At 36.6% G+C, this 25,960-nt stretch overlaps 1 protein-coding gene across 3 annotated transcripts in view; it reads left to right on the top strand.

The window, feature by feature from the left end:
- Positions 1-5,800, top strand: part of LOC5569126 (serine-rich adhesin for platelets) — a 56,595-nt gene extending 50,795 nt beyond the window's left edge. For all 3 annotated transcript variants that reach the window (XM_021837282.1, XM_021837289.1, XM_021837275.1), the window contains exon 5: positions 4,488-5,800. In XM_021837282.1, coding sequence (XP_021692974.1) covers positions 4,488-4,693 — 206 coding nt within the window. In that variant the 3' untranslated portion in view covers positions 4,694-5,800. The remainder of the gene's footprint in view (positions 1-4,487) is intronic.
- Positions 5,801-25,960: the final 20,160 nt, after the last annotated feature.

The raw sequence follows: 25,960 nt of genomic DNA, 5'->3' as shown, positions 1-25,960 counted from the left end.
CACGCTTTTTATTCTTCAATAAGTGTTTATAATATGACCTTTTTTATTTATCTTTATTAATTTTTCTTACGCAAAATTTTTCGGCGTCTTACGTAGGATATATGGACATTACACCAATTTTTTTTTTGTCTTTGTTAACGAGATTTTTGGCCCTGGGCTAGTTCATCTCGAGACCAACAGCTTTACTTCCCTTCTTAATGAAGTCGCCACTATAACTTTTCAAGTCATAAGTGAATATCTCCGGGATGGGATTCGATCCCAGGTCATCGGCGTGTGTTGTAACCGCTACACCAGGTCCGTCCCCACATCAATTCGGTTCAGAGATGTTTTTTTCATTTTAAATATATATGTAAAATTTCGTTAATTAGAAGACGTAGCGTTATTTGTAAAAACAAATTATAAAACTTGTTTCTAGATTAACGACGAGATATCAATGATGTACTGTTTTGTTTTTCATATGTGTTTTTATATGTTTTATTGCAAGTTTGAATAAATCTAGAAAGCATAACTGCAATCAATTTTCTGTAAGTCACACTAACATTAGAATTTTATGCACGTGAAATCACAAAACATTCCTAAGTTTCTCTTGGCTCAGATTTTTTATTTTACCAAGTCCAATGAAACATCTGTTTGTTAGGCGACCTTTATTTACCTCTATGTCAATCTACTGTATAAAAACTGATTGTTTTTCAAGCATGAGCTCATGTTATAGCGAAATTAAGGCAAGTATGTTGAAGGTACACAGTATGGTGTTTATTTCTTTTCAACTGCTATTGTTTTTATGAAAATTTTGATTATACCACTAAGGTCGAACGTTTGCCCAACCTTACTCTAATTGGATATTAATGAATTCATGGGCAAAATACCATCCATCCTACTTTCTTCAAATAACTGTTATCGTATCGTAATTTGCTGACGACAGCTTTATTTGAATACAAAAAAAAACTTCAATCCTTCAATAAGATGGTAGCCAAGCAGATTTAGGATTTAAAGTTTTACACTCTACAAAAGAGGTATTATTCAATCTTATGTTCAAATTTTGGTTTCGAGATGTTTAGAGAAATCAATCATTCGCTACAGAAATGCTAATCCATATTTTCAAACTAACAAGCGTTCTTTTTCAAAGGCTTGGGATTTTTTGACTTGTCTTGATATTGATCCTTGATTGAACTGATACATTTAAATCTTTATATTGTTTTATAACTTTGCAAAATTCTAGTTGAACTCGAATTGGAAAGGAAAATCCTGATTATAGTCTGCTTTTAAATCCTTGTATTCTACTCGAGATCTATAAGATTTGGTTGAATACGTCATCTTGGAAATATAAAACGAAAAAATAGATTTTTATATACGTTTACTATTTTTTATAAAAGTGACATTTGGTATCTAAAAAAGTTGATCAATCGGTTTTGGACGATTTTTAGGTTTTGATCTACCTCTGTATGAATGTGCGCGACTACAATCGGTTCACAAATATTTTCGAAACAAGCATTGTTAAGTTAACTAATTCCTTTACGACTGTTATCTCTCATGAGAAGGGGCCGTGGCCCCCCTCAAGTCGGATGGCTATTTACGCCCATGCCAGAATGCTGACCAGGATTCGACCAGAATCCTGACCAAGATTCTACCAGAATCCAGATCAAGATTCGACCAGAATGCTGACCAGGATTCGACAAGAACCCTGTCCAAGTTTCGACCAGAATCCAGATCAAGATTCGACTAGGATGGTTACCAGGATTCGACCAGAATGCTGATCAGGATTCGACCAGAATTCTGACCAGGATTTGACCAGCATCCTGACCAGGATTCGACCAGAATGCTGACTAAGATTCGACCAGAATTCAGATCAAAATTCGACCAGAATCCTGACCAGGATTCGATCAGAATGCTGACCAGGATTCGACCAGAACCCTGATCAAGTATCGACCAGAATCCAGATCAAGATTCGACTAGAATGCTTACCAGGATTCGACCAGAATGCTGATCAGGATTCGACCAGATTTCAGATCAAAATTAGACCAGCATCCTGACCAAGATTCGACCAGAATGCTGACCAGAAGCGACCAGAATCCTGACCAGGATTCGTCCAGAATTCTGACCAAGATTCGACCAGAATCCTGACCAGGATTCGACCAGAATGGTGACCAGGATTCGACCAGAATCCTGACCAGGATTCGACCAGAATGCTGATCAGGATTCGTCCAGAATTCTGACCAGGATTTGACCAGAATTCTGGCCAAGATTCGACCAGAATGCTGATCATGATTCGTCCAAAATTCTGACCGGGATTTGACCAGAATCCTGACCAAGATTCGACCAGAATGCTGACCAGGATTCGACCAGAACCCTGACCAAGTTTCGACCAGAATCCAGATCAAGATTCGACTAGAATCCTGACCTGTATTCGACCAGAATGCTGATCAGGATTCGTCCAGAATTCTGACCAGGATTTGACCAGCATTCTGACCAGGATTCGACCAGAATGCTGACTAAGATTCGACCAAAAATCAGATCAAAATTCGACCAGAATCCTGACCAGGATTCGATCAGAATGCTGACCAGGATTCGACCAGAACCCTGATCAAGTATCGACCAGAATCCAGATCAAGATTCGACTAGAATGCTTACCAGGATTCGACCAGAATGCTGATCAGGATTCGACCAGGATTTGACCAGAATTCTGGCCAAGATTCGACCAGATTGCTGATCATGATTCGTCCAAAATTCTGACCGGGATTTGACCAGAATCCTGACCAAGATTCGACCAGAATGCTGACCAGGATTCGACCAGAACCCTGACCAAGTTTCGACCAGAATCCAGATCAAGATTCGACTAGAATCCTGACCTGTATTCGACCAGAATGCTGATCAGGATTCGTCCAGAATTCTGACCAGGATTTGACCAGCATTCTGACCAGGATTCTACCAGAATGCTGACTAAGATTCGACCAGAATTCAGATCAAAATTCGACCAGAATCCTGACCAGGATTCGATCAGAATGCTGACCAGGATTCGACCAGAACCCTGATCAAGTATCGACCAGAATCCAGATCAAGATTCGACTAGAATGCTTACCAGGATTCGACCAGAATGCTGATCAGGATTCGACCAGATTTCAGATCAAAATTAGACCAGCATCCTGACCAAGATTCGACCAGAATGCTGACCAGAAGCGACCAGAATCCTGACCAGGATTCGTCCAGAATTCTGACCAAGATTCGACCAGAATCCTGACCAGGATTCGACCAGAATGGTGACCAGGATTCGACCAGAATCCTGACCATGATTCGACCAGAATGCTGATCAGGATTCGTCCAGAATTCTGACCAGGATTTGACCAGAATTCTGGCCAAGATTCGACCAGATTGCTGATCATGATTCGTCCAAAATTCTGACCGGGATTTGACCAGAATCCTGACCAAGATTCGACCAGAATGCTGACCAGGATTCGACCAGAACCCTGATCAAGTATCGACCAGAATCCAGATCAAGATTCGACTAGAATGCTTACCAGGATTCGACCAGAATGCTGATCAGGATTCGACCAGAATTCAGATCAAAATTAGACCAGCATCCTGACCAAGATTCGACCAGAATGCTGACCAGAAGCGACCAGAATCCTGACCAGGATTCGTCCAGAATTCTGACCAAGATTCGACCAGAATCCTGACCAGGATTCGACCAGAATGCTGACCAGGATTCGACCAGAATCCTGACCAGGATTCGACCAGAATCCTGACCAGGATTCGACCAGAATGCTGATCAGGATTCGTCCAGAATTCTGACCAGGATTTGACCAGAATTCTGGCCAAGATTCGACCAGAATGCTGATCATGATTCGTCCAAAATTCTGACCGGGATTTGACCAGAATCCTGACCAAGATTCGACCAGAATGCTGACCAGGATTCGACCAGAACCCTGACCAAGTTTCGACCAGAATCCAGATCAAGATTCGACTAGAATCCTGACCTGTATTCGACCAGAATGCTGATCAGGATTCGTCCAGAATTCTGACCAGGATTTGACCAGCATTCTGACCAGGATTCGACCAGAATGCTGACTAAGATTCGACCAGAATCCTTACCAGGATTCTACCAGAATCCTGCCCAAGATTCGACCATTATTCGACTAGGATTCGGCCGGAATCTTGACCAGGATTGGACCAGATTCCTGAACTGGATTCGACCAGAATCCTGACCAGGATTCGACCAGAATTCTGACCAGGATTCTACCAGAATTCTGACCAGGATTCGACCAGAATCCTGACCAGGATTAATACAGAATCCAGACCAGAATCTTGACCACGATTCGACCGGAATATTGACCAGGATTCGACCAGAATCCTGACTAATATTCGACCATGATTCGACCAGATTCCTGAACTGGATTCGACCAGAATATTGTCTGGGATTCGGCTAGAATCAAAATGATCAAATCGACCAGAATTCTTACTAGTTTCATTTCAACGTTTACTCCTATTTTCAGATTCTGGTGAAGGACCCGTTGCAACCGCATCATCCACCAAACAGGACTCCCATCAATCGCTCGTGACTCAATCTATCAAAGCTCAGCCACCATCCGTCACGGTTTCGGCAACTTCGTCGCCCAAATCGCAACCCCTGGCATCGAAGATTGTGGCCATGCTGCGTGCCCGAGTCATACCTTCACGGCATTACTCGACGAACGATTAGACATTACTCACTATCTCTTTCTCAATCTCACGTTTCTGTGCAATCTATCTTTCGGCAGTCTAGCGTAAGTGTGTAAACGTAGGCACAAATTTGCTGTAACAAACAATATCTCCAGACAGAACTTAGGGCCTTGCTATATATATTTACATACATATAACTATAATTGAAAATCAGTCCAAAGAAACCCATAAAACTGTTGTTTAGCGTGTATTTTAACTTCTATATGATGTATACTCAAAAACAACCAGAAATTATTATACTCTTGGAAAATTGGCAGATATTTATTCCCCTTTCTATACCAAAAGCAGTGAACGATGTAACAATCCCTATCTACGTGGAATGATGGACACTGATGCGCCAGTAGGACAAATTAGTCGAATAGCTGCTTAACTTTCACTAGTAGAACACTATTCCAACCAGATAATCATCACTGGCATCCAAACCCCAGATCATCATCAAAGGAGAGACCAACTTCTAACGGAGGATAGAAACCATTAACAATTTTAGGTACATTTACAGGAGAACTATTATACTATACCGTAGAGGACTCGAGGCTGCAAGAATGAGTGGCGCTGAAAAACGAAATGACTGATCATTTATCATTTTTATGTTCCCCGTATCGATTTCTTAGAAGATGAAGAGTAGTAGAAGGAGCAATGGAGAGAAGTGCAAATTCATGATCTCGTTGAAGTTCGCATTCGATTCTTTGTCATTCGCACATATCTAGGAGAGTGAATAGCTATAGTTCCTTAAGGGTGAAATTTATTTGACTACGGAGTGATAGTCCAAATCAACTACAAGAAGAAATGAGATCTCGCAGACACTGCACACAAAAAAAAAACCTTGAAACAATACGAACCAGAGTGCAAACGAAGCTGAACGAGCATACAAAACTTAAGTGCGATTGTTTAACAGATACATTCTTGTTTCGGATTATGAACAATAATTATTGTAATGATTGTAATCACTGTATATCGAAAACTGTGACATTACCAGAGGTGGATGAATTACGCGTCCCCTTGGTTGAAGGAATACACAAATGTAATCTCATCGTGTGTGTACCAGAAAATGTAACAAAGTGTGAAATAAAAACTAAAAACAGCAAAAGAGCAGTTTCATTTCTCAAAACGCTGACTACATTTCAAACATTTTGCTTAAAAGTTTGCATTAACAAAACGTTGTAGATGAGTAACACTGATACCACAGACAAACAGACGTAACAGTTAGAACAATTATCAATTTAAAACATAGCCAAGCGAACATTTACGCTCAATGCTAAAAATACTATATTTGGCCAACCGTGAACTAGGTGGCGGAAGTGAGTAAACGTCAAACTCGAACAAAAGCGATGCGAGCGCCACGAGTAGTCCGTCGGCCAACTACCAAATATCAGAATTGGGCACTATTCTGCTGTACGATCAGTGGCGCGGAAAGTGGGTAGGACAGGTAGGACATGTACTACGCACAAAAATACCTGGGTAGGACAATCAAAGGATTGTCCTACCCACGATTCAAAAAAAATACAAGTTCAGCAGGAAGCCTCAAAAATAAATTTAATTATCATCTGTTCAATATATGTACAAGCTCTTGTGAAAAAGCGACTGAGAATATCTATAGTAAACTAAGTGTAAGAATTGTGTCAAGAAACATTCTTAACCGTTAGAAAAACGTGAAACAAACAAACGTTCTATGGAATTTCTGAATGAATCAATGGTTGGTTTTTCAAAAATATCTATGGTCAACCCTGTAAATGTTCTGGGAAAATTGCCTTGAGCGTTCCTGAAAGTAATTCTTGAAAAGTTTCTGGAACTTGCATAGAGAATTTTCAAAAGAATTATTGAAGAATCTTTGGATACAGTAATGGATTAATGGAAGACCAGTCCCATCGTATTATACACAGCACGAGTGTGAAAGCACTAGCGAAAGTGCGATCACTCTTGATATAACCTATTGAAGTATTGCTGAATTTCTTGACGATTATCAAGACAATTTCTACAGAACTTCCGCAGTTAGCTCCTGAAAAATGATTTGATCAAATTTCTACTGATATTTGTGGCATCATTCATGACAAATATAAAGAACAGATTATGACGATTTACTTGTTTGCAAGATTGATGAAGAAACTCTAGTGAAATATTTGATGGAGTTTCTACGCGATGAAACATTTTCCGAGAATCTTCAATTTCTTCTAAGGACTTTTGCTATTAAGACAACAATTACCAGAATTTTTGCTGTACATCAATTTGTTATCTAGGAAATTAGAACAAACTCACTGGTTGTAAAGACAAGCAGTTTGGTCTATCTGGAGAACCGAATACCCGTTTAAGCTTAAAACTTAATCGATCGGTCACCGGTCAGTTAGTGATCAATCGATTAAGTTTTCAGCCTCAACGGGTATTCGGTTCTCCAGATTTGTGCTCTTGAAAATTTGAAGTTTGGCTTCGATTCATCTTCATCTTAAAAAGGATATAAATATAAATGATATTCGTATATTATAGTATGAATGATAATATAAGTTCAGTGATCATAAAGACATGGCTGATAGAAAGTTTCTTTTTAGATACTTGGTCCCTATTTTTGATGCAAGTCATTGAAAAGTATCTATTTTAATGGTAGGCTTCTTAATCTCTATTTAAACCAAAATGATCTCCAAAGTCTTTTTTTTCCCTTATTTCACAGTCTCCAGAGAAAGCTTTAGAGACTATAACGGGTCTGATAGTCTCTTCAAGAATTTCGTCTGAAGTTCCCCGAGAAAAAGCTTTAGGAATTATTTATTCAGAGGCTTCTTGGGTAGCACCTGGAGAGACATCTTGGAAGCTTCTGGAAAAGCTTCTTGGGAAGCCTGGAGAGGTTTCTTAGGAAGCTCATGGATAGACGTCAAGACAGCTCTTTGGAAGGCTACAGGGAATCTCATGTAGAGGTTTCTGGGAAGCTAATGGAGAGACTTATGGTGAAGATGAATCGAAGCCATACTTCAAATTTTCAGAAGCACACATCTGGAGAACCACACACCTGTTTGAGCTGAAAATTTAATCGATTGGTCACCACCAGCTAGTGACCAATCGATTAAGTTTTCAGGTTAATTGGATGTTTGGTTCTCCAGATTTGTGCTTTTGAAAATTTGAGCTTTGGCTTCGATTTATCTTCACCTTATGGGAGGCTCATGGAAAAGCTTGTTTGGAAGCTCCTAAAGAGGATTCTTGGGAAGCTCTTGGGGAGCCTTTATGGGCTCCTCCCTTTCTTAATTCTGTTTGCATTGAATCCTGATGCAAAATTTCACAGTCCCCAGATTAAGCTTCAGAAGCTATAAAGGGTCCAACAGTCTTCTAGGAATTTCGTCTTAAGGAATTATCAAATTGATTTTATATGAAACTTTTTCAGGGTTCCGACAGGGATCTCTCCAGAAATTTTTATGGAGATTTCTTTACCAATTATCACAAAAATGCTTCCAGAGATTTGTCGAAGGATGTTTAGAAGATTTTCTTCCAGCATTCGTTCCAGGAAATCTGAGAACTCCAAAGCTACTCCAGTAATTTCCTCAGATCTTTTGAAAAATAAAAACATAAAAAAAATAGTTGTGAGCTTTTTCACGAAACCCTGTAAGAATTCCTCCGCCTGTTCATATGGTTTCCTTTAAGAATCCATCCACAACTATTCCCAGTAATCCAAAATTTGTTAAGGGTTTCTTCGATAAAAAATATTTGTTTCTTGAAATTTCTCCAGTTTTTTTTTTTTCAAACATATTTTAAAAAGTTCCTCAAAAAATTCCCACGCAATCTTCAAAAACTTATTAAAGTTTCAACACGAGCTGTCAACAAATGTCCCAATAAATCCTCCGATCATTACTATACAAACTTCTGTTGAAATTCTGTCCAATGTTTTTCGAAAAATTCCTTTAGAAAATCCTGCAAAATGCTATCCCGAGATTTGAGTGTTTATTTTTTAAATTATCTTACAAAAATTATCTAGTAAATCTTCTAAAGCTCCCTCAAGAGCACAGGCGTTATTTCGGAGATCATTATTCATTAAGTGTACCTCCCACTAGTTTTATATGACGTTACTTCAGGATTTTCTTTAGAAGTGCCTCACGGTTTTATTTTTAAGAAAAATTTCTTTTGCTTTTCCCAGGAGACATTCCTAGGAAAAATCTTTTAAGACTTACTCGAGAAAATCTCAAAATATTACAGGAGGAATTTATGCAGAAACCTTAGAAGAAATCTCTGAAGCAATCGCTTAACATATTTTTAGAGAAATCTCTACTTGAAATCTATATAGAATTTCAAGGGATGTTTTATAGGAAATCCCTAGAAATTCTAGTTGACATTTCTGGTGAAGTTATTGAATGAGTTTTAGAAGATGTTTTGGTCGGAAACCTTTAAGGAAATCGATACTCAGGAAATCTTAGAAGAGTTAGCCATTTCTTGCAAAATTTCGCAAAGAATTTTTGAAGGAATTCTGATGATTCCTGAAACTTTGGAGAGATTATTTTTCTGTGGTGCTTCTTGGGTAAATATAGATTAAGCTCTTGAGGTAATACTCTTGAAAAAATTCCCTGTGAAAATTCATCAAAATTTCCAGAATAATATCTAAGCATTGTATCTGAATTAATTCAAATGAAATTCCTTAAGAAAACCAAGTAATTCTAAAAAAAAGTCCTAGATCTTGAAATGCATGCTCTGATGCTATGGAGAATCAAACTCTCATTTCCTGGCTTTCATTTTGTTTTCTTGATTCCTGTTTGGTCTCTGTTCGGCGTCTTTTTGGTTCCTATTAGTTTTTTTTTTTCAGGCAAGGGGTCTCCAATTTCTTATTTTTATGGCACTCAGTCGCTACCAGTTCTGTAAAGACCGGAAGCTTTCTTAGTCTTGTGGTAACGAGTGGCATAAAAATGAGGGGGTTGAAACTTGAAAGCAAAGGGGTTTCAGTGAAAACACCATAGTTTTGAGAGAATCTACTTTAAAGTTTCTCTGTAATTTAATTCAGTTGCATCCTGTACAAATTGTATTAGAGAAAAAAAACAAACCGTTCTTCTAAGAATTATGTTATTTCTTCTGTTGAGAGGAAAAGTCATCTGGAAATATCGTTTGAACGCATGGAAACAGTAAAATTTTCAACTCAAAACCAAGCAAAATGCCACTTACACCCCTCTGCGTTTGAGCCGCTCAAATATAGTAACTTTAAATTTCCAATCTAGGATTTTATTTTATTTTCTTTGCTTCACTACGCACAATTTTTTGCCAACATTTGTCCTACCCATGGTTTTAAACGAGGACGCGCCTCTGTGTACGATGAAAATAATTTAAGTGTTACGTCTGTTTATAGGTTTGGTGGAGTCTAACAACAAGTTCAATATCTTTACTTCATAGTACGCCTATGAAACATACAAAATCATTCGATATTTCCAGCGAAATATACATTTGGAAAAGTGTTGTCCGAATCTCAAATTTTCAAGAGCTCAAATCTAGGGATCTAGACATCCGTTTAAGCTGAAAACTTAATCGATTTGGCTTTCGTTTTACTTACTTTACTTTTGATGGCACTACGTCCTTCAAAACATGACTTCAGCCACAATGTTACGCCAACTAACTCGGTCCATGGCTGCTAGCCTCCAGTTTTTCGATCACCCCACATTTCCAAGATCCTGCTCAACTTGGTCAAACCAGCTAGCTCGTTATGCTCCTTTTCGTCTTGTACCAGCCGGATTCGAGTTGCACCGTGAACACCATTTTTGCAAGACTGTTGTCCGGCATTCGCACAACGCGCCCCGCCCATCGTAGCCTTCCAGCATTGGCGACTTGCTTAATCTGGATTCACCATAGCGTTGCGCAAGCTCGTTGTTCATTCTTCTCCTTCATATGCCGTTCTCACATACTCCGTCAAAGATCGTCCTAAGCACACGTCGTTCAAAAGCTCCTAAGCTCCTAATCCGATGTTACCAATTATCCGAGGTAGATAAATTCGTCCACCACCTCGAACTCATCTCCGTCGATTATCACGCGTCTGCCAATGCGAGCTCTATCGCGCTCAGTTCCTCCAGCCAGCAGATATTTCGTCTTCGACGTATTTACCTTCAATCCAACCCGTTCTGCTTCACGTTAGGGGTCATGCACAAATTATGTCACGCTTCAAGGGGGGGGGTCCAGCAGGGGGTCGAAAAAGTTGAAATTTAGCGTGACATAATTTGTGTACCATCCCTTACAGCTTGGTATACTGTTCAGCAATCACCTGGAATGCTCCTCTGACTATTGACAATGTCCACGTCTTCAGCAAAACAGATGAATTGGTAGGATTTATTGAAGAACGTGCCCCACATGTTGAAGCCCGCCCGTTTCATAGCGCAATATTGAACAGGAGGCAGGAAAGTCCATCGCCTTGTCGAATTCCTTTGCGTGTTTCAAACGGGTCCAATAACGCACCTGATATCTTCACACAGCACTGTACACCATAGTTTCCCAAACTGTGGGTCGCGACCCCCAGGGGGGTCGTGAGCTGGTCTCTGGTAGGTCGTGAAAAAAATCTCATTTTTTTTTGATCGCCTTAGATTTGTTTCTACAATTTTCAAATGTCTTCTCGATTTGAAGCAAATGGTTTGAAATTGTCCCAATTTATTCATTTCAACATTTCTTTAAGAGTGCCTGACATTTATAATGTACTGATAATCAAGACACTTGAAAAGAAAATTGAAGCTGTCAGAATATTTTGTTCCAAACAATCCTTATTTCTCGTATAAGAAAAGTTTTGCGTACACTGGTCCCACAGTTATGAATCATTTAAGGCTCTGATTAAATTTGAAAAATTATACAGAGCAAAATAAACAATATTTTTTTATGAAATTAATACCGAATGGTAATGTGGGGTATATGTATACCTGCAGTTCATGCACAACGTTGTCATTAAAATGGTTAAAAACATTTGAAACTTTCACTTAATTGAACATTGTCTAAAACCACAATTTATGAATCGGCAAAAAAGTTGACCACAAATATGAATCAATGTGAACACGATTTATGAATCAGTTGTTTATTATCAATTATTTTGCAATTAAATGCTATATAGTTCATATGGTTATTAGAACACTGCCTCGGACAACGTTTATTATATCCGGAAGTGAACCGGGAACCAAGTATTTCAAGATCTGCATGGCATTACTTTATGTTTAATTTTGGTACTAAGCGGGCCTAGTGGACATTGAATTTGTGGATTTTTATGCTTCTGAAGCACATTTATTTGGAGGATGATGGGAGGTAGTGTAATTAGACAATCATTAGATCTAGATGGCAGAACTCGTAAATGCTTGACTCTTCGACTGCCTTTACTGAACTGATAAAAACCAACACGTTCGATTTATGTGTTTAAAATTATGGATCGATTCATAAACGCCCACATCGATTTGATGAGATTTTCTTGCTAACTTCGTGTGTGTTACACATTAAATTCCTTTGTTTTGCTTCATGGATTCATCAACCGATAACAGGATTTCCATAGCGAAAGAAACTACGGTTAGACCTCGTGTTGAATTACAGTCATCATCATGCTTCCAAAGAGAGGAAGCAAATTTCGAAGCTATAAGTGTTAGATGAAAATTTGTGAATTCGATTTTTCTTTTATTAATAAAGTTGTCCGATATAAGAGGATTCTACCTTTCTTTAAAAACATGGAATATAATGTACGGTTCAGAATAAAAATCGGATTTAACTAACAGATTTTCCTGGTTTTCAGTTTTGAAAAATATATGGAATATCCTAATACCGGGCTTCTTAAATTATTTGTGGCGCCCCGCTTGTTGCTGACTCACTTTTATATAAAAAAAATTCAAATGAGCTTGCGACAAGCAGAGGAGCCTTGAATCCATATTTTGAGGAGCAAGAGTTCTTCTACCAAATTTCTTCTTTCAGTCTCATGACATTCATGTTCTGTCACACATGGCTATCTAAAGCTACTACATTTCGAATTCAATTAGCAAATCAGTCGGTTTATCCAAACATTATTCATAACAATAATAATAATCTTTTATGACTGTAATCCCCCTAAAAAACTTTTTTCATAAGAATTAATTTTTAAAAAAAATCATGGAAATTCATTAGTATGTTCAGATTCCTCTTTCACAAAAAATAAATAAATTTTTGTAGCCACTTTTGCTCTCCTGAAACAAAATTTTACATTGGAAATTAGTTGAAACTGAGAATCATTTTTGAAAATACTAAGTACTAGGAGTTTAAACGCTGATTCATAAATTGTGACTAATACGTATATTTCCCACAATTTATTGATCAAGTATTTTACTCAAAAATCTTAGCCAAATCCGTATAAATACGCATTTATCTTTCATAGTTATGTTTATTGAATCTGTAAATGTTGTCTGAGGCTCAATCTCTCACAAAAATCTTAGAAACAAACTTTAAAACGCCGTTTCTAGCTAGGCGTCAATAGGCACACGGCTTACAAAGTTGACCAAAAATGCAGCCCAAATAGCTACAAAAAGAATTAAGTAATATTGTTGGTTCATACCGCGATCAAGAGCAATTTTATTGAGATAAAAAGCCTTGAAATGGCTAAACACTATGTTTTGCTTATCAGTAAAAATGATTCTGTGATGTTTTGTGATAAGTTTGATAATCATTTTGTCTTTTGAAATCAGCTGATTCATAAATTGTGGGTGATTCAACTGCGTGGGGTGACTGTAAATATGGTGAACTATTTCACTTCAACGCAACTGTACAAGGATTTGGGATGAATGTATAGATTTAACTACATAATATATTTATGTATAAAATTTCTGAAAAAGTAAATCTAACAAAAATTAAATTTGAAATATTTGTTCCAAGAATTTTATCACAAATACTGGAAGTTCTGTGATTTTTAATGATTAACAGCAGCAGCGTGAAGTTTTCACTTTTTGCGTATATAACGTAGAGAGGACTGAATAACGTTTAACGATACAAGAAAAAAGTGTAGAACTAGCCCTCGTGCGTTAAAATACACTCTAATAAAGATTTAAAAAAAAAAAAAAAAAGATACAAGAAAAATTTCGAGAGGACACATAGTGGACGAATGGAACAATAAGTCGGGGGAATCAAACCACAATTGCCGCTTGCCTTATGAAATCGTACACATGCTTCATGTATTCCAAGCCAAGTCAAGTCATTAAAAATCTATGAACTCCCAGTATTAGTGATAAATCTCTTTGAACAAATATTTCAAATTTCAATTTTGCCAAACTGACTGTATGTTTCAGAAATTTGACACAGAAATGTAATATGTAAATTTATACATTTATCCGACCTACTAAAATTTCAAGCTCAGTAAAAATTAACTATCAAAAATATCACAAAATAGATAACTTAGTAACACTGAAATGTTAGCAACATCGGTAACTCTGAAATATAAACGTTCTTGGTTCATTTCCAATGAAGTAACGATAGACTTCAGTGGAAAACTAATTTATCAACATTTTTCACCTGGTGGGTCGCGAAGAATATGCCAGACGACTAGGTGGGTCGCGCACTCGAAAAGTTTGGGAACCTATGCTGTACACTATCCATTAGGGTGCCAATGCACTATGGTCCAGGAATCACTTTTACGCGGAAAGATGCATTTTGAGCTTTAGAATGAAACATTAGACAAAAACGGTCTTCTACAAATTGGTTTGTATTAGTTGAGCACTTTGTTTGGTTTTATTGAAAATTAGGGTGGACCACATTTTCATAGGAATTGTGTAACTCACTTTCTTATTTGTAGAAATTATATTATACATGCTTCAGCAAAGTTGTAGACCATTCAATTTCAAGCAACATTGCCGAAAAAAGTTTTTTTGTATCTCTTAAATTGGCCGATTTAGAGCTTTTTTCATACGGTGACATAGGATGGTCCAAACAAAATTGGTTTTCTTGCTCTAGAGTTTTCAATTCAAATTTCTCATCAAAGTAGTCTAAGAAACACTTTTAGAGCTTTGAAAAATGCGTAATTTGGTGATCAAAATTTCAAGTTCTACCACTTTGCCAAAGAGTATATACCAGTATTTTTGCAAATGAAAAAGTTGATTATATGATATGTGTGATATTGTGGACCACCCTAGTTTAAATGACACATTATGTTAGCTTACATTTTTAGAAACAATTTTGTAGAAGATCATTTTTGTCTAAAATTTCATTTTCATGCTCAAAATGTAAAATAATAAAGAAATACATACTATGAAAATCTTCAAAATAGTTTTAGAGCCCTATCTTTCTTACTTCGGATTTCTCGTCAAATCGGTCTATGAACGACTTCAAGAACTTAACAAAACGCAAATTTGCATGAGAAAATATTGATGATATCTATTTTAATTCAAAAGTTATTAAAGTTTTTCTGCTTAAAATCCTTTGTTTTTCAAGGCATTTTATTAGAGTAACAAAAATAACACATCTGTAATTTTTTGATATAATATACAATTTTATTTTGTCTTTTGAATGCCGTCAAAAGATATTTTTTATGTTTGCCCCAATCAGAGATATTCATAATCAAAGTAGGCATGTTTTTGAGAGAAAAAAAAATATAACTCCTAAACGGAAGGAGATAGCGAGTTTCTTCACTCACCAAATTACGCATTTTTCAAAGTTCTAAAAGTGTTTCTTAGATTACTTTGATGAGAAATTTGAATTGAAAACTCTAGAGCCAGAAAACCAGTTTTCTTCGGACCACCCTATGTCACCGTAGGAAAAAAGCTCTAAATTGGTCAATTTAAGAGATACAAAAAAACTTTTTTTGGCAAAGTTGCTTGAAATTGAATGGTCTACAACTTTGCTGAAGCATGTATAATATAATTTCTACAAATAAGAAAGTTAGTTACACAATTTCTATGAAAATGTGGTCCACCCTGATTTTCAATAAAAACAAACAAAGTGCTCAACTAATACAAACAACTTTGTAGAAGACCGTTTTTGTCTAATGTTTCATTCTAAAGCTCAAAATGCATCTTTCCGCGTAAAAGTGATTCCTGGACCACTGTGCAATGGAATGTATGGGAAAAATTTTGCCATCGAATTTCAAAAAATGGTAGTGCTCAAATGTTTTGTCTCCTCGAAAAAAGTCCCCATGCAAAATTTGAGCTCAATCGGACTTCATTAAGTGGACCCCCAAAGCGGTCAAAGTTTGGCTTTTATGACCCATGAAAAATCTCCGAAATCGAATTTTTTTTTTGATGCCAGATGTCTTAGAAATGCATGAAACGTCGAGATCTGGTGTTATTTGGAAAAAAAATGTTTTTGAAAAAATCGACCTTTTGGGACTTAGAAAATTTTTGAGTTGGGGGAGTGAATTGAATTTGATATGAACGATTTGAATTCAATTGCTGAGAAATTCAAGGCAATAGTATTGAAGCATATCCTATATCATTGTTGGCCACTGAAAGCATATTATATGAGATATTGCATTAGGGTGGTTCATTTACTTTCCATTAGGGTGGTCCTTTTTGTTAAAAATTAAAAACAAATTGATTGAATATTGAAGACAATAGTATTGGAACATCTCTCACATTATCGTAACCCATTTTCTACATTTAATGTGTGGTATTTTATTAGAGTGGTTTACTTATTTTCCATTACGCTGGGCCTTTCTGTCGAAAAATCATAATTTGAATGGGATATTAAAAACAATAGTATTTTATCACCACTTTCATCATCGTAGGCCATTTCCTTCATTAGATTCATGATATTTCATTGGGAAGGCCATTACGGTGATCCTTTAAAAAAATTGAGAATTTGAATGGAATAATAAATACAAGAGTAATTAAACATCTCCTATGTCATCGTAGGCCACTGTTAACATATAATAAGTGATATTTCATTGGGGCTATTGCCCTCAGTTTTGCATAAGGGTGATCATTTAATTTGTAAATTTAAAAAAAAAATCTCAACAGATCTAACAAATCAACTTTGTTTGTATAGTTTTGAATCATGATTCTTCATTGGTATGCAACTCTTCGTTAAGATATTTTCATTAGGGTTTTCTTTTGAATAGTTAAAATAAAACGTTCCAATAACAATAATCAGTAAATTCAGTGAAGCACAACTCTAACTGCCATAATCAAAATACAGATAAAAAAGGAATGAAATAATTTTTGACGTATTCAAATTATGACAATAGCTTGATGGGCGACGATGGAGGGCAACAAAAGTGTTTAGTTTATATTTTCAAAAGAGATTCTCAGCCTTGGGCTCCTTCATTCCCGAAACAAAAGTACGTTGCCTTCTGCTTGCTATAGTACACGCGATTCGGTTGTGACAACGTAGGCAATTCCAGTTTGAACAATCAGTTCTCGTTTATTCTTCAAAGATGTAACAAAGTTCCTTATAGAAATTTCGTCGGAATTTCATATGGATTTTTCCGTTGGAGTTTTCAACGGAATTTTCTTTGGAGTTTCCTTTGGAATTTTAATCGGAATTTCCTTCGAAATTCCTTTTAAAATTTTTTATTGGACTTTTCTACGAAATTTCCTTTGAAATTTTCTACGGAATTTTCATCAAAATTGGAAATTTATCCTGACTTTGCTTCGGAATATCCTGTGGAATTTTCTTCGGTATCTTTAGAAGTGCCCTTTTGAATTTTCTGTGGTATTTCCTTCGAAATTTCCTATGAAGTGTCCTTAGGAATTCCATTCTGAACTTTTCATTGAAATTTTCTTCGAAATTTACTTCGGAGTTTCTTTTTGAGTTTCCTTCGAAATTTGCTTTGGAGTTTCCTTCCGAATTTCTTCTAGAGTTTGTTTCGGAATATCCTGTGTAATTCCTTCAGAATTGTATTCGAAATATTATTTGGAATTTCTTTCGAAGCATTGGAATTTACTTTGGAATTTCCTTCGAAATTTTCCTTGGAGCTTTCTTCGGAATTTCATTTGGGATATCTTTTGGACCTTTGAAATTTAGTGCGGAATATTCTAAGAAATTTCCTTTACAATTTTCTTTGGAATTTCAACAGAGTTTTCTTGAGAATTTCCTTACAAATTTGCTTTGGATATTCCATAGAAAATTCCTTAGAAATTTTCTACGAAATTTCCTTTTAACTTCCTTTTTTCATTGCAATTTGCTTCGGGATTTGCTTTGGAATTTTCTTTGGAATTTCCTTAGAAATTCCCTTTTGAATATGCTTTGGATATTTTTCAGAAATGTCGTCGGAATGTCCTTTGGAATGTGCTTCAGAATTTCTTTTAGAATTTTATTCAGATTTTTTTTTATTTTTTTTCCGGGATTTCCCTTATATTTTGAAAGTTTCCATCGAAGTTTCCTTTGGAATTTCTTTTGGAGCTGTGATTTTTTCTTCGAAATTTCCTTAGAAATTCCTTTTTGAATTTCATTTGGAATTAGCCTTGAATTTTTTTTATGGAATTTCCTATGGAGTTTTTGGAATTTCCTTTGGAATTTTCCACGAAATTTTCTTCGGAATTTCCTTTGGATTTTTTTCGGAATTTCCTTTGGAATTTTCTACGCAATTTTCGTCAGCATTTCCTCTGAAATTTGCTTCGGAAATTCCGTTGGATTTTTTTAGATTCCTTCGAAATAAACTTTAGAATTTCCGTCGAAATTTCCTTAGGAGTATCCTTTAAAATTCCTTTGCAGTTTTTTTTTTGAGGCTACTTATCAAATTTTCTTCAGAATTTCCTTTGGAATTCCTTTATTACTTCCTTCGAAATTCTCTTTGAAATTTCTTTCTGAATTTCGTTTGAAGTTTACTTCCAAATTTGTTATAGAGTTTCCTCGGAATTTCCTTTGGAATAACCTTTGGAATTTCCTTTGGAGATTTCGGAATTTTATTTAGAAGTTTTGATTGGAATTTTTTACGGAATTTTCCTTTGGACTGTTTTACGTAATTTTCATCAGAATTTCCGTTGAATTTTCTCGGAATTCACTTTGGAATTTCCTTCGAATTGTTTTTTAGGAATTTTCTTAGGAGTATCCTTTAAAATTCCTTTGTATTCTTCGGAACTTCATATCTCATTTACTCAGAATTTCCTTTGGAATTTCTTCATGAATTTCTTTCAGTAAGTTGCTTCAGGAAGTTATTTTGGATTTCTTTGGAATTACTTTCGGAATTTCCTTCTTCAGTTCTTCAAAATTTTCTTCGTCGTTTCCTTTGGAATTCGCTTCGGAAGTTCCTTTGAAATTTCTTATGGAATTTCCTATGCAATTTCTTTTAGAGCTGGCTTCGGAGTTTCATTTGGAATTTTCTGCGCAATTTTCGTCCGAGTTTTCTTTGGAATTTGCTTCGGAACATCCTTCAAAAATCCATTCGGATTTATTTTTATGGAATTTCTTTTTGGATTTGCTTTGGAATTTCTTTCGGGATTTGCTTTGGAATTTCGTTTGGAATTTCTTTTGGAGCTACCTTCGGGATTTGATTTGGAATTTTCTACGTTATTTTCGTCGGAATTTACTTTGTAGCGGTCCTGCCGACCGAAAGAAGCATTCCCCTCCCCGTATCGAATAATTCGAAAGATCAATGATCACCATTGATCTAAGAAAGAACCCTTTTATTTTTTCGATGATGTTCCACGCAAGTTAGTGGATTTCATCAGATGTGGGTTTTCACTAGGTTAACTAGAAACAAGCGATGTAAGCAGAAGACAAGAACCTTACTGCTTGTTGCTCGTTAACGTGCTCTAATGCCGGAGAATGTTTTTGTTTTAATTTTGTTTGTGTGTCAACAGCGCTGACTGAACGCCCCAACAAGGTCTCGGTCACATGGCTGCACTAACCGAGCCACAGCGACGCTCGTTTTGGCTTTTCTCTTTCCTCTCTTTATTTTCAGATTGGGAGATTGAGTTCCCCGCGGGAGCGCGATAAAACGCCCCGATCGCTGGCGGCGAGCCCGCAGTTCTGACGGTTCGTTACAGGAGGTGTCCGGGTGTGTACGACGCCCCCAGTTCTGACGGTTCGTTCCAGGAGGTGTGGCGTTCGGGTTAAACCTACTTTTTGTATTCGATATTTTCGTTCAAAGTTCAGTGGGCATTTTCTGTCAAAAATTGACGAGCAGGTCATTCCGGGTCGAGAGTGTTTGATAGTGATATAGTGGTTATCACGCCCAATGGTATGGGTGCCCTAGTGTAGATGTAGTTGTGAACCTTAGAGGAAAACAATATGCACTCAGTCTCGAAAAACACCCAGAAACCGGGTGTAAATTTTTCAAATTGGGTAATATTTCCATATGCATTTTGATGAGTCTGGAAAGCGTGTGCAAGTTTCTTTAAGGAAAACAAAAACAAACTGTGTATGACGAGCGTATGCTAGTCTACGTGTGTTCAAATGTCACTAAGCTCTATAAGGTGGATAAAGTATATTTCGGCATATTGGTGGAACCACCCACATACGCGATCAGAATCGAGGGAAAAGTGAAAGTGTCTCCATCGATTCCTTAAGAACGATTCTAAGGGCGGAAAGCTAGTGAATTGTGATGACTTTTAGTGTGCCTAATAATAAATAAAATTGTGGAGAAGGAAAAAAAGATTGTTCAATAATCCGAAAACCAGTGTCGAGTGCCCCGGTACGCTACAACTTTGCAATTTGCTTCGGAATTTCTTCTGGAGTTTCCTTCGGAATTCCTTTTGGAGCTTCATGCTAAAATTGATTCGGAATTTCATTTGGAATTTCTTTTGAAGCTTTGAAATTATTTCGGAAGTACCTCTATAATTTTCGTTTCCTCTGGAATTTCCTTCGGAATTTTCTCTGGAATTTCCTTCGGAATATCCTCTAGATTTTCCTTCGGAATTTCCTTTGGAATTTCCTTCCGTATTTCCCCTAGAATTTTCTTCGAAATCATCTCTGGAATTTCCTCTAGCATTTCTTTCGGGATTTTCTCTGGAATTTCCTTCCGAATTTACTCTGGAATTTCCTTCAGAATTTTGTCTAGAATTTCCTTCGGAATTTCCTCTGGAATTTCCTTCGGAATTTCCTCTAGAATTTCCTGCGAAATTTCCTCTGGAATTTCCTGAGGAATTTCGTCTGGAATTTCTTTCGGAATTTCCACTGGAATTTCCTTCGTAATTCCCTCTGGAATTTCCGTTGGAATTTCCTTTGGAATTTCCTTCGGTATTTCTTTCAGAATTTGCTTTGGAATTTCCTTCGGAATATGCAAAACTAAATTGGAAAGGTCACTGAGGCTCAATGCTTGATCTCTGAGATGAGTGCATCTGAAATCACGAAGTAGCAAGCGGATTTTGTATGAGACGAGGACTCCGAACTGGTTCAGCTTAGTGAAGTGTTGCATTCCGAATGAAAACCACGCAAAACTTTTCAAAAGGACCTTTCTAACAATGAGAGGCTTTCTAGAAAACTCTTTTGTTGTTAACTAAGTTACCTTTGCATTTTTCGTCGAACATTACGCAATTATTATGTAATGTAACACCATAATCTTTCAGTCTATAGATATTAAGGTTGAAATTTTTACAATGACACCATCATTAAGGAAAGTGGACGAGACTTTTGCGAGAAATCATGGTTTCAAACTATACGAAACATGATGCACCCTAATGGAAAATGAGAGAAACTTCCTAATGAAATATGTTAACAATGTCCTACGATGATGTCGCATATCAAATGGAACTAGAGGCGCATGAATTCAGAGGAATTTAAAGCCTCTCTAAACAAAAATGAAGACAATGGCCTACGATTATAAAAGAGGTGTTAAAATACTAAAAGGATCAAATTCAAAATTTCTTGATTTTTTTTTAATTTTCGGCAAACACCAATTGAAAATAAGTGAGCCACCCTAATAAAATATCACGAATCTAATGAAGGAAATGTCCTACGATGATGAAAGAGGTGATAAAATACTATTGTTTTTAATATCCCATTCAAATTATGATTTTTCGACAGAAAGGCCCACCCTAATGGAAAATAAGTGAACCACCCTAATAAAATACCACATATTAAATGTAGAAAATGGCTTACGATAATGTGAGAGATGTTCCAATAAGGTACCCCGGGGCAAGTGAGAATCCGGGGTAAGTGGGACGTTTCGTCATAGCGCACTTAGGAAAAGTTTTTCATGGGGGTATTTTTCTAGAAAGTTGAAGATACAATGTCAAAGAATGTATTTAGTACTAAAAATCTTTTTTTTTTATTATCATGTGGTTCATGTAACAGTTGACCGTTCAGCGCCATTTTCAACTTGCATGATAAATTGTGACACGTTTCAAGTCTTGCATTTACTCGCAAAAAATAAATGTGTTACAAATCGAATTTCCATCAGTAAGCTACAATTTTAAGTATTATTACAAGCTGCTAACGATAAACCAGTATTTTGTTTTCATTACATATGAAATTTTCGATGGCCTATCTTACCTCAAAATATCTTTGTACCCGGGGTAAGTGGGACCTATCAAAACAAAAACCAGAATCAAAACTTTTCGTATACGTTTCATACATTTTCCTAGAGATCCTACCATAAAACATTCAAACAAGTGAATTTTATCAAATAAGATCAACCTCAAATTACGTAATTGCATAAGAGAGAGAAGAAAAGAGTAATTATTCTTTATTTTTTTAATTTATTTTTTATTTTTGAAATACGACTCCAAAAATTGAACAAACACAAAGATGACATTTGAAATGCATCATGAGAACGATTACTTTTCTATATTATTTGTTATTTCTACCAATTTAAATAGTGATGGAAAACAATTCCACCCCATTAAGTGGTTTTCTGCCATGCATATAAATAATAACAAAACATATTTTTAATTTCGTCAATTATTGATTGTTTATGTGCTACATTTTAATTAACATACTTATAAATGATATATTTTGAACATGGTTAATTCCTCTTTACGCTTTTATTGGGGATCTTTCAGGTAATCTTAAATGTGAGGTGACATACTATTACATAAAGGTTTTCTTCTTGAAACGTTTCGTATTTTATGGTTGATCCCTTATGTACATCAAATATGTACTTAATATTAATAATCTATGGTTTATCAATCCTAATATTGAAATGGTTGACTTACTGATGTGGATAGACGCATAAAACTGGATGTTTCCCACTTGCCCCGTTTAGCGAAGTAACTGCGTCCAATGGCTCATTCTAAAACTTTCTTCCAAGGTTATCACAATTTCGAAATTATTCAATTATTTTCATGCCCACACCAGCAAATATGTGGCTTAAATGTGATTGTGTTGTTGGATTTGTAAAATATTGACATTTGAAATTTTTATTGAACAATTTGTTTGAACTTACGTTTTTTTCGTTCCCACTTGCCCCGCGGTACCTTACTATTGTCTTCAATATTCAATCAATTTGTTTTTAATTTTTAACAAAAAGGACCACCCTAATGGAAAGTAAATGAACCACCCTAATGAAATATCACATATAATATGCTTTCAGTGGCCAACAATGATATAAAATATGTTTCAATACTAATACCTTGAATTTCTCAGCAATTGAATACAAATCGTTCATATCAAATTCAATTCACTCCCCCAACTCAAAAATTTTCTAAGTCCCAAAAGGTCGATTTTTTCAAAAAAAAATAATTTCCAAATAGCACCAGATCTCGACGTTTCATGCATTTCTAGAAAGATTCGCAAATTAGGCGAAACTGACAAAATGTACACAATTTAGGAAACTATAGCGGTGAAATTGTAGCTTGATTGTCTATAGACTATAGAATATATTCACTGCACTTGAACTTTTAACTATGCAAATTTGTAGAAGACGAAACTTCACCTCATGCAAAACCACACACTGTATTGATTACGCCTGTGTTTTTGTTTATCAAAGTGATGGGCGCATCTGAAATCGAAATCAAAACACGGCGAGAGTAAACGGCGACACTGCAAACAAAACATAAACAAGGCGTACATGGCGGGCTTACTTGAAACCAGAATGAAAACACGGCGCAAAAGTAATAGGCGACACTGAGAATAATATCGATTACAGGCTCATAACATTGGGCGATACTGGTATCCTTGAGTGCGTTTAAGGCGAAATCTTATAATATTTTTTTTAATACGAAATAGCTAGGGAAATTGTAGGAGATGTGTGTGGTATTGATGGGGATTTTGGAACTGGATTTATGAAATGTGTATTAAAGTGAAATAGTTAAAGTTGGAGTATATTTTCTCCAATTGGGATTAAAAATTGCACATGGAAATTTCATTGGTTATTTTCTCATTGTTATTGATTTGTCAGATAGGCCCTTATCGCGAATCCCTCTCGATTTCTAAGACATCTGGCATCAAAACAAAAATTTCGATTTCGGAGCCCCTGCCCCCCCACCCCCCTTTGGAGATTTTTCATAGGTCAAAAAAGCCAAACTTTGACCGCTTTAGGGGTCCACTTAATGAAGTCCGATTGAGCTCAAATTTAGCATGGGGACTTTTTTCGAGGAGACAAAACTTTTGAGCACTACTATTTTTTGAAATTCGAAATATCGATTTTCATTGGCACCCTACTATCCATCGTTGCCTTGATCAGTCTAGTTAGTTTGTAACCTCTCAAAATGGTTACATTTGATTTTTTTAGAAATATTCCCTGTAAATAGTTTTTTTTTTGTTCATTATTATTCTTATTATTCTTATTATTATTCCTATTATTATTCTAAATATTATTCTTATTATTATCCTTATCTTTATTATTTTTCTTATTGCTACGCTTATCATAATTATTATAATTACGGGTGCTTAAAAATATTATGAATTTGAAAATTAAAATACCTATATGAAATGAAATTTAAAAAAATGAATTACAAAAAAATAAACATCGAATTATCCCAAAACATGAACATCTCCATCCCTATTCCCATTATGTCTACTACTACCAGGGTTGGGAAAAAATCTGAAATTCACTCTACAGTAGTTAAACAAAGCCAATCACAGTCAGCGAAGCCAGTGAAACTCACGCCCATCGCTGCTGTAGGCAAAATGCCTTGAAAATAGCAAAACACCCGTTGCTAAGGGCACCCCATAATTACTGTGGAAAAATCTTCTATTTCCCGCTGCATTTCCTGCATTTAGAGCCTTCAATGACACTAATGATTTAGAAAATTCGTGCACCCAACAGAGGCTACTTGATGAGATTCACGTTTTTGAACTACTGTACTGGGAGAGCCACGTGATTTTCGCGAAAATTCAAGCCTACTACTATTACCATTCCCAGCACTGCTGTGAAGTTTAAAAACTCATTTTCCGTACGAATATTCAAAAAATTCTCCTGTCTTCGTAGTGTCATTCTCAAAACACACCCAAGCCGTTCCCATAGGGGACGTTAGCCACAAGGAAGGACGTTTCAAGTAATACTGTTTCATATGGTATGCCCTCTTCAACATCTAATCCAATTTATCTCGCCGTTCCCTTACGGTACCTATCCATCTAATATTCATTGCTTTCTTCTCCGTGCTCCCTCTTACTTCGAGCAAAATAGACCGATATGCCGATAAACAAATTCAAAATGCTTACGTGTTTCTTGAGAACGATACAGCTGCTCCATCTCTTCCAGACGGCGCTTTTTATCCCGGAATAGATGGGTTTGCTGTCTTCACTTCTGTTTGTATCGTTCCACGTTTTGACGGGTGCCTTGCTGCAGCATCATCGCCCGTGCTTCTTCTCGTCCAAAACCGTCTAACACTCCTCGTCGAACCAACTGTTCTGTCGAATTCCTTCCATGAACCCAATGGCACCTTCCGCTGCGTTGTTAATGGCTGCTTTGAGACTACTCCAGCAGTCCTCAAGAGGGGCTTCGGTGAGCTCTCACTCTTCCGACAACGCTGCTTCAAGGCTTTGCGCGTAATCAGTTGCGACATCGGGTAGCTTGAGTCGTTCCAGATTGTACCGTGGCGGGCGTCGGTACCGAATGTTGTTCACAACGGAGAGTCGTTGGCGCACTTTGACCGTCACAAGGTAGTGATCCGAATCGATGATTGCGCCGCGATAGGTTCTGACGTCGATAATGTCCGAGAAATGTCTTCCATCAATCATGGATTATGGGCTAATCTCCAAGTGTACCGATACGAGAGGGTGTGCTGGAAGTAGGTATTACGTATGGCCATGTTTTTGGAGGCGGCGAAATCAATCAGTCTAAGGCAGTTTTTGTTCGTAAGCTGGTGAGCGCTGAACTTCCCTATAATCGGTCTAAATTCCTCCTCTTGAGTGATTTGAAGCTGCCGAGCAGATTCCCCTGTAGTTCTTATGGGAAAGCTACCGAAGAGAATGAGGCTGCCGACAGTAGTCACACTGACAAGAGATGTTCGCAGCGTGGTAAAAAAGTTTCCAAAAAGCTTTAAACAAGTCTGTCGGTGTGAAG

This window comes from Aedes aegypti, chromosome 1, assembly GCF_002204515.2.
Source record: "Aedes aegypti strain LVP_AGWG chromosome 1, AaegL5.0 Primary Assembly, whole genome shotgun sequence".
Taxonomy (NCBI): Eukaryota; Metazoa; Arthropoda; class Insecta; order Diptera; family Culicidae; genus Aedes; species Aedes aegypti.
The sequence above is the reverse complement of the archived record's forward strand: the minus strand, read 5'-3'. Positions and strand labels throughout refer to the sequence as shown.